The sequence below is a fragment of the Coregonus lavaretus genome (assembly GCF_964263955.1).
Source record: "Coregonus lavaretus genome assembly, chromosome: 6".
Lineage (NCBI taxonomy): Eukaryota > Metazoa > Chordata > Actinopteri > Salmoniformes > Salmonidae > Coregonus > Coregonus lavaretus.
The window spans coordinates 36721597-36732078 of record NC_139993.1 but is presented as its reverse complement, the minus strand read 5'-3'; the positions used below and the strand labels follow the sequence as shown (position 1 = coordinate 36732078).

The 10482-nt window shown below is 43.1% G+C and overlaps 1 protein-coding gene across 1 annotated transcript; it reads right to left on the bottom strand.

Moving 5' to 3' along the window:
- Positions 1–1943: 1943 nt before the first annotated feature.
- On the bottom strand, positions 1944–5714 carry LOC311131034 (uncharacterized protein; the record flags this gene model as incomplete). The annotated part of the gene is made up of 4 exons (XM_084163859.1): positions 1944–3099; positions 4100–4644; positions 5148–5317; positions 5650–5714. 4 exons carry the CDS (start codon positions 5712–5714, stop codon positions 1975–1977), a joined length of 1905 nt encoding a protein of 634 aa, XP_084019985.1. The 3' UTR covers positions 1944–1974.
- Between the last annotated feature and the right edge of the window lie 4768 nt (positions 5715–10482).

Sequence of the window (10482 nt, the reverse complement as noted above, 5' to 3'; positions counted from 1 at the left end):
AGGCGTTGTGACAAAGTTCAGAGAGAAAGTGCAATCTGCAAATGGAGGATGTGATTTTTTGACTTTTCACTGTATTTTGCACCAGGAGGCTTTGTGTTGCAAGTCATTAAAGATGGATAACGTCATGAAGGTGGTCATCCAAACTGTTAATTTCATCCGATCCAGAAGCCTGAATCACCGTCAGTTTGACAGCCTTCTCAGAGAGAAAGACCACATCTATGGCCTGCCATACCACACTGAGGTAAGATGGTTAAGCCGAGGTGCTGTGCTGAGGCGTTTCTTTGATTTACGAGAAGAAATTGAACAGTTCATGGAAGAAAAGGGCAAACCAGTGTTAGAATTTCATTCCGCAGAATGGATGCAGGACCTTGCATTTATGGTGGATGTTACAGAGCACCTGAATAACTTGAACAAACAGCTGCAAGGGCGCAACAAAGTTGTCACGCAGTATTATGACAGCATACGTTCTTTCAAGTTGAAGCTGTCATTGTGGGAGACGCAACTTGCCGGTGGTGATGCAGCTCACTTCCCCTGTCTGAAAAATGTGTGCGCGACCCAACATGTGGCAGACATGAAGCGGTTCAAAGATAAAATAACGGGACTGTTACGGAAGTTTGAGCAACGCTTTCAGATTTATGTTTATATGTTTTTATGTTGATGTGCTATTGTTTTTCATTGATTTTATTTTATTTGTATATTTAACCTATTCTTGACTCTGTGGTTCTTGCACTTGTTTGGGGAACAGGATTTCATTATTTTTATCTACATTTCTGCCTGAGAAATGACACCCTGATATAGTTCTGTGATATACTTCTGTGAATCACTGAGGCATTGTGTGTTTGTGTGTTCTTTGTCCTCAGAACTTTCAAATAACTTGAGGTGTTTTATGATTAATAGTGATGTTGTGCTTTTGGACACTGTCCTCAGGCTCCAGCTTTATGTTTATATGTTTTTATGTTGATGTGCTATTGTTTTTAATTGATTTTATTTTATTTGTATATTTAACCTATTCTTGACTCTGTGGTTCTTGCACTTGTTTGGGGAACAGGATTTCATTATTTTTATCTACATTTCTGCCTGAGAAATGACACCCTGATATAGTTCTGTGATATACTTCTGTGAATCACTGAGGCATTGTGTGTTTGTGTGTTCTTTGTCCTCAGAACTTTCAAATAACTTGAGGTGTTTTATGATTAATAGTGATGTTGTGCTTTTGGACACTGTCCTCAGGCTCCAGCTTTATGTTTATATGTTTTTATGTTGATGTGCTATTGTTTTTAATTGTTTTTATTTTATTTGTATATTTAACCTATTCTTGACTCTGTGGTTCTTGCACTTGTTTGGGGAACAGGATTTCATTATTTTTATCTACATTTCTGCCTGAGAAATGACACCCTGATATAGTTCTGTGATCTGTGAAACAGTTCTGTTAATCACTGAGGCATTGTGTGTTTGTGTGTTCTTTTTCTTTAGAATTTTCAAATAAACTTGACGTGTTTTATGATTAATAGTGATGTTGTGCTTGTACTATTTTGGACACACTGTCCTCAGGCTCCAGCTTTATGTTGTATGTTGATCGTATTAAAACAAAGAAAACAATCTGAAGTTGTTGTTTTTAAGTTATATATACCATGATTTTTCCGGTCCGGCCCACTTGGGAATAGATTTTCCTCCATGTGGCCCCTGAGCTAAAATGAGTTTGACACCCCTGTTCTAGATAGATTCTGTCAACAAAGTTTAATATCTTCCACATTGTACATTCGATTAGAGCAGGGTTTCCCGAACTCTGTCCTGGGGCCCCACCTGGGTGCACGTTTAGTTTTTTGCCCTAGCACCACATCTGATTCAAATAATCAAAGCTTGATGAGTTATTTTTATCAGCTGTGTGGTGCTAGGGCAAAAAACAAAACGTGCAACCGGGGGGGGGGGGGGGGAGTGGACTTCAATGAACAGATATGAAACAGACACGAGTAATCACAACTTCCAGTCCACTGTGTTGTGGAGGCCTAGTAGTGCCGTGGTCCTCATCACTGTCTCAGAGTCAGTGAAGGACAGGTACTGTAGACACAGGCAGTGCTCCCAGTCCAGACTGGGCAGGTCCTGGATCAGCCCTCTCTCTGCCAGCTTCAGCAACATGAGGGCCTGCTTGACTGACAGCCAGTTGTGCAGAGTGGAAGGCACAGTGGGATTTACCCTGAAGAGCTCAGCACGTGGACCCCAGAGCAGAGCCTGCAGGACCCCCACTACGTCTGCTATCTGTAGCCCACTACCCCCATCCTGAAGCCAGGAGGCTAGCTGGAGAAGCCCTGGTAGATATGGGGAGCTCTGGATAACGCCATCTGAACTCTTTGTATGTTGAGAGGAAGCATTGTCAGGGAGGTACAGGCAGTACTTTAGCAACGCTCCGAACTGAGACTGTATGGATGGAGCAGCATGAGCAGGTTGAAAGAGACTGGGGTCACTGTGACTGGGGTGATTGGTCAATGCCACACGAGGGGTTCCACACTTTCTCCATAGCTCCTGAATCTCTCCCTTTATCTTTTCCTTTTCATTCTCCAATAACTCAATTTCTTCACTTCTTCCACTTTCTTCTGCTTTGTCTGCCTCTGTTCCCCCCCCCCTCTCCATCGGCCATACCAGTAAGATGCCTTGAGCCTTCAGCACAGGACAGGTGGCTGCATTACTGCACAGGTGTTGTAACCCAAAGGCTAACTGTAGCAGCAGAATACTCAGTCGCCTCTCATACACAAGTGGTTTAAAGCTCTGCATGAACCTTCCCTCTTGTACAAAGTCTTCCAAAGTAGCCTGTGGTAAGTCTCTCTCAATAGTCACTGCATATCCCTTGAGCAATAGTGAAACAACTGTAGGCCCACTGCTCTCCCCAGACTCCGCTTGACTTTTATCTGCCTCAATTCTGCTCCCATCTGGTGATTCTGTCATTGTTTGATCAGACTGTGAGGAGTCTGAAGTGATTGTGTTTTTGGTTCCAAGTTCTTTCTCTTGTGCTGGGCATGATGGGAAAGATGCAATGACCTGCTGGATGTTGACATTGGGCGGCACTGAGGTAGGTTGAGACAAGGGGCCAAGTTCAATGTTTACCTGGGAATAAAACCAGGGAGGAAATTAGAACATCCAAAAACCTTTCCTTTCCTAAACAAGGCTTAGTCACATTTAAAGTTAAGGCTATAAAGCCTTTCTAAGCCATGGATGTTTGCTGTTATCTTTGCAGTCTGTTGGGTTGCTCAACACCTTTTGGCAGTTCAGAGGAAATGTGTGTCACTGGAGTTGGGGGTTGCCAAACTTGCCATATAAGGGTGCAGAACACGACTGTTGCTTGAGGTAGAGCATAGAAATGTGCCCTCTTATCTTTTACTTTTGGCCTTATCGTGGCTTTTCGCATTTGGTGCAGCTGTGTTTGTATTCTGCTTGACTTTTGCATTGTGCACATAACTCAAGTATGAATACTGCTTGAGCATGATGCACAAACTGGTTTACACATAGATTAGGCAGGGCTGGCCCTTGCCTTTTGGGGGTAGGGGTAAAACATTTAAGTGGCCCCCCCTCTTGATGGCAGAGATTTTTTTATTGTTAATTTCCTGCAATTCTATACATTTTGCCATGGGGTGGAGAGAAGATTTTACAATTTTCTAACTCATTTCATGCAATTCTAACAATTTTGCCATGGGGCGGAGAGCAAAATTAGCAGTTTTACAGCTAACTTCCTGCAATTCTACAAATTTTACCATAGGGTGTAGAGATATGTGAGCAGTTTAAAAATGAAATTCCTGCACATTTTGCCATGGCTTATGATATCTGAGTGAGAGTGACTAACAAAATTAATCGGGGCCCCCTGGAGGTCAGGGTCCCTGGGCACATGTCCTGTCGGTAATTCAACCATGATTACTAGCTACAAGTTTAGATAGCTGGCTAGACTAGCTTACAATCTATTGAACAACCAAATTGCGAAATTGCACGTTGTGTATTCTACTATTCTAACTCTCAACAGAGTTCCTAAAAACATTTAAAATAATTTGGGTCGAGGGCCCCCTATGTCGCTAATACCCTGAGAATAGGCCATATATTATGAGCATAACCTTACCTTAGCTGCGAGCATCCTCCCTGGAAACTTTGGGCTATGCAGGCGGTAGTACAGTGAACCTGCTATCTGCTTGGACTGGTAGTTTTCACACAGCAGAAAATCTTGGGGCTGAAATGCACCAATGCCTTCACTGGACTCTCTCATCAGGAGAACCCCAGCCTCCATGCGCTGTGCCACACTCCTCAGGAATAGTAGGTGGCGATGCTGAATGCCTTGAGAAATGTCCCCCTGGTTGTAGAAACTGCTGAAGAAGTAGGTAAGCTGTTCGTCAGGTGTATCGAAGTCCAGTTGAGATAGGGGCTGCAAGTGGAGAGGGCTTTTCTGGACTTGTCTTTCTTCGTTTCTCTCTACATGGGGCTGAGTGCCTGTGATGGGGACCAACATGTAGAGAGGGTTGTCATAGTTTTGGTGACTGCAGGGTAGTGGGGAAAGGGGACACAGATAGGCCCCTGGTAGGGACAGGGTCCGAGCCAGCCTCTTCTTGGGCACTGGTGGTGGGGTGGTGCTATCTGAGAAAAACCTCTCTTGATGACAGTAAGAGGGGTCTAAAAAATAAAGGGAAATACAAAACATGTAATAAACTTTCCAGAGAAGTCGTTGCCTAGTTCCACGCTTTGACTCTATGATTATCGAGAACTTCTTCCGAATAAGGAAGAGAAATTACAGAAGAGTAATACTGAACTCCACAAAAAAGAACATTTCAGCCGATGTTTGTCTCAAACTGTTGTTGGATGTGTAGACAGGAGCTACTGTATTTAGTTGAGCTTGTGACAGACGTGGACACGTAAATGTTGTGGCTATGGCGGTTTCTATCAGCACAGACCTGGTTTCAGGTGTCACTTCCTCGCATTCATTTCACATGAGAAAAAGGAAGCAAGGCAAGGAAGGAAAATGAGAGACTAAAATACAAGTGCCTTCTATTTTTATTTTATTTTTTACTTCAGGTGGGAAAAAGCAAATGTCTAAAGAACTTATATTTAATCTTTGAAATCAACTGGATAATATAATACTACAGTGTCTGATAAAGTTAGATGTGTGTTGTACTCACCATAGCGCTGGTGTATGGGACACTTTAGTGCATGGCAATCAGTGGCTGCAGAGAACACATCTGTGCAGGTAGAGGCCTGGTGCTGATGGGGTCCCAATGAGCTAGAGACACTCCCATCCAACTCCAGGTCCACACTGGAACCCACACTAGAGCCTCGCGAGTAGAGACTTCTGAGCACACGCGCACACACGCACGCACACACACAGACATACACACACACAGACATACACACACACACACACACACACACACACACACACACACACACACACACACACACACACACACAATCATATTCATTAATTGATCTGCTGTCCTTTGACCTAATTACCTAAAATAAGTGCATACAGTACAGAAGCTGCATAGCACTCAGATAGACTCTATGCAGTCTTGATAGTTTTGTGATAAAGCTCACATTTAAAGGTTCAGAGAAACTGTCAAGACACTGCATAGAGTCTATGTAAGTGCTATGCAACTTCTGTACTGTATGTTTTTGCCTCACCTGCGCTGTTTGATAGGCAACACTGGGGGTCCACTCTGTCTCTCTGCTCCATGAGTTAGATCCATTGCTGCACAATCCATTGCCTGGTTACAGTGTCTCTCACTCAGAATAGCAGTCTGTCAAACTCTAATGGAACTTTAGGTCTCCAATATTATTGCTCAGGTTCACATTTATAATCTCTCTCCCTCTCCCTCACTCGCTCTCTCTCTTACTGTCTGTCTGTCTCTCTCTCTCTCTCCTTCTCTCTTTCTTATGAGAATGTAATTATCTGCTGTTCTGATCTTTACAGTCTGAGGTAGGTACCGGAAAAGTAGTGTCTGTGTGAGGGTATATCAGTACTTATGCAGTAACCTCAACTACAAAATGAGGAAGAACACCAAAAAGACACCCAACTTCACGCACTCTTTTTTTCTCTCACTTTCCTTTTAAGTTAGATCCATCACACACTTGGTCTCTGCCTCCCTGGTACTTTGTCTGTTATGGATCTCAAATCACATTTTTATTATTTAATGTGCTAGCCCCCAATTGCTTTGTGATGCATCTTCTTGGTCAAACACGTGTGAATGCATGTTGTAGAGTAGTTTTTTTAACCCCCGGGAGGCAGCTCATAGTAAAAACAATGGACACGGGACAGTAAATACACACAAAAACAAAAAACAAGTATATACTGTGCTTCCATAAAATGTAAAGGTTATTATTGTCTTTGCATAATGAAGTTTATGTTTTGTCAACCCTACAACTGTCTTATTGTAATTACACTGATATTCAACGTGTGTGTTCATTATCATGAGACACTTAATGCATAATGTTTATGAGTGAGTGATCCTCTGCGTAGGTCTGTGGTAGAGGCTCATACGCACAAGGCCACTATGCGTGGTTGTGCAGCCCAGAGTGTATGCTTGAGGCTGAGTGAGCAGCCCTGAAGTAGCGCTCTCTGATGAATACAATGAGTGAGACACAGGCTCATGGCAGAGACCCATTGTTTCATATAATTATTTTCCATTTATCAGCTTTGTCATCGTGATCACTCTAATTTTGTGGGTGCTTTTAGGTCTATTAATAATTCAATTTGACAAACATCAGTACAGTCCATCTAGGGTTGCAGAGATTCTTTGATTTATCATGGAGAGCATAACTGAAGCAATCTGGCTTTACTTTTATAAAAAAATGATGTAACCTTTATTTAACTAGGCAAGTCAGTTAAGAACAAATTATTATTTACAATGACGGCCTACCAAGAGGCAAAAGGCCTCCTGCGGGGACGGGGGCTGGGATAAAAATAAAAAAAAGTAGGACAAAACACACATCATGACAAGAGAGACACCACAACACTACATAAAGAGAGACCTAAGACAACAACACAGCATGGCAGCAACAAATGACAACACAGCATGGTAGCAATACAACATGACAACAACACAGTAGCGACACAACATGGCAGCAGCACAACATGGTAGCTGCACAAAAACGGTACAAACATTATTGGGCACAGACAACAGCACAAAGGGAAAAAGTTAGAGACAACAATACATCACGCGAAGCAGCCACAAGGGTCAGTAAAAGTTTCCATGATTGAGTCTTTGAATGTAGACATGGAGATAAAACTGTCCAGTTTTAGTGTTTTTTGCAGCTCGTTCCAGTCGCTAGCTGCAGCGAACTGAAAAGAGGAGCGACCCAGGGATGTGTGCTTTGGGGACCTTTAACAGAATGTGACTGGCAGAACGGTTGTTGTATGTGGAGGATGCACATACAACAGTAGGTATCTCAGATAGTGGGGAGTGAGGCCTAAGAGGGTTTTATAAATAAGCATCAACCAGTGGGTCTTGCATCAGGTATACAGAGATGACCAGTTTACAGAGGAGTATAGAGCATAGTGATGTGTCCTATAAGGAGCATTGGTGGCATATCTGATGCCGGAATGGTAAAGAACATCTAGCCGCTTGAGAGCACCCTTACCTGCCGATCTATAAATTAAGTCTCTGTAATCTAGTATTGGTAGGATGGTCATCTGAATCAGGGTTCGTTTGGCAGCTGGAGTGAAAGAGGAGTGATTATGATAGAGGCAATCAAGTCTAGATTCAACCTTAGCCTGCAGCCTGGATATGTGCTGAGAGAAGGACGGTGTACCGTCTAGCCATACTTCCAAGTACTTGTATGAGTTGACTACCTCATGCTCTAAACCCTCAGAGGTAGTAATCACACCGGTGGAGAGAGGGGCATTCTTCTTACCGAACCACATTACCTTTGTATTGGAGGTGTTCAGAACAAGGTTAAGGGCAGAGAAAGCTTGTTGAACACCAAGAAAGTTTTGTTGTAGAGGGTTTAACACAAAATCCGGGGAGGGGCTAGCTGAGTATAAGACTGTATCGACTGTATCATCTGCATATAAATGGATGAAAGAGCGTCCTACTGCCTGAGCTATGTTGTAAATTGAGAAGAGTGTGGGGCCTAGGATTGAGCCTTGGGGTACTCCCTTGGTGACAGGCAGTGGCTGAGACAGCAGATGTTCTGACTTTATACACTGCACTCTTTAAGAGAGGTAGTTAGCAAACCAGGCCAAAGACCCCTCAGAGACACCAATACTCCTTAGCCGAACCCACAAGAATGGAATGGTCTACCGTATCAAAAGCTTTAGCCAAGTCAATAAAAATAGTAGCACAACATTGCTTAGAATCAAGGGCAATGGTGACATCATTTAGGACCTTTAAGGTTGCAGTGACACATCCATAACCTGTGCGGAAACCAGATTGCATACCAGAGAGAATACTGTAGACATCAAGAAAGCCAGTCAGTTGATTATTGACAACTCTTTTGATAAACAGGGCAAGATAGAAATAAATTGGCCTATAACAGTTAGGATCAGCTTGAGTTCCCACTTTAAATAACGGACACACCGTGGCTGCCTTCCAAGCACTGGGAACCTCCCCAGAGATGAGAGACAGGTTAAAAAGGTGAGAGATAGGCTCAGCGATTGTCACAGTACTCCCTCTACCCCGCTCCAGCGCTCGACGTCGCCGTTCTACTAACCGCCGGTCCTGGCAACCATCATTACGCACACCTGTTCCCCATTGTTACGTACACCTGGACCTCATCATCACCTTGATTACTCTCTCTTTATTTAGCCCTTAGTAGCCTCAGTCATCAGGCAGTATTGGTTTTGGTCACGTTCAGTACGCTTTTCCTGTTCTGTTAATCTGCCTTATTCTTATCATTAAACTCACCTTCTGCACCTGCTTCTTGACTCCCAGTGTATACAGTGCCTTGCAAAAGTATTCATCCCCCTTGACGTTTTTCCTATTTTGTTGCATTACAACCTGTAATTTAAATGGATTTTTATTTGGATTTCATGTAATGGACATACACAAAATAGTCCAAATTGGTGAAGGGAAATGAAAAAAATAACTTGTTTCAAAATAATTCTAAAAAATTAATAACGGAAAAGTGGTGCGTGCATATGTATTCACCCCTTTTGCTACGAAGCCCCTAAATAAGATCTGGTGCAAACAATTACCTTTAGAAGTCACATAATTAGTTAAAGTCCACCTGTGTACACTCTAAGTGTCACATGATCTGTCACATGATCTCAGTATATATACACCTGTTCTGAAAGGCCCTCTGTCCTCTGTAGCTCAGCTGGTAGAGCACGGCGCTTGTAACGCCAAGGTAGTGGGTTCGATCCCTGGGACCACCCATACACAAAAATGTATGCACGCATGACTGTAAGTCACTTTGGATAAAAGCGTCTGCTAAATGGCATATTATTATTATATTATAAGTCTGTAACACCACTAAGCAAGGGGCACCACCAAGCAAGCGGCACCATGAAGACCAAGGAGCTCTCCAAACAGGTCAGGGACAAATTTGTACGGAGCACCATTAGATCCATTATAAAAAAATATAAAATAATATGGCACCACAACAAACCTGCCAAGAGAGGGCCTCCCACCAAAACGCATGGCCCAGGCAAGGAGGGCATTAATCAGAGAGGCAACAAAGAGACCAAAGATAACCCTGAAGGAGCTGCAAAGCTCCACAGCGGAGATTGGAGTATCTGTCCATAAGACCACTTTAAGCCATACACTCCACAGAGCTGGCTTTATGGAAGAGTGGCCAGAAAAAAGCCATTGCTTAAAGAAAAAAATACGTTTGGTGTTCGCCAAAAGGCATGTGGGAGACTCTCCAAACATATAGAGGAAAGTACTCTGGTCAGATGAGACTAAAATTGATATTTTTGGCCATCAAGGAAAATGCTATATCTGGCGCAAGCCCAACACCTCTCATCGCCCCGAGAACACCATCCCCACAGTGAAGCATGGTGGTGGCAGCATCATGCTGTGGGGATGTTTTTCATCGGCAGGGACTGGGAACCTGATCAGAATTGAAGGAATGATGGATGGCGCTAAATAAAGGGGAATTCTTGAGGGAAACCTGTTTCAGTCTTCCAGAGATTTGAGACTGGGACGGAGGTTCACCTTCCAGCAGGACAATGACCCTAAGCATACTGCTAAAGCAACACTTGAGTGGTTTAAGGGGAAATGTCTTGGACTGGCCTAGTCAAAGCCCAGACCTCAATCCAATTGAGAATCTGTGGTATGACTTAAAGATTGCTGTACACCAGTGGAACCCATCCAACTTGAAGGAGCTGTACAGCACTACAATGTATTGACTTTGGGGGGGGTGAATAGTTATGCACGCTCAAGTTTTCTGTTTTTTTGTCTTATTTTTGTTTGTTTCACAAGAAAAAATATTTTGCATCTTCAAAGTGGTATGCATGTTGTGTAAATCAAATGATACAACCCCCCCCAAAAATCCATTTTATTTCCAGGTTGTAAG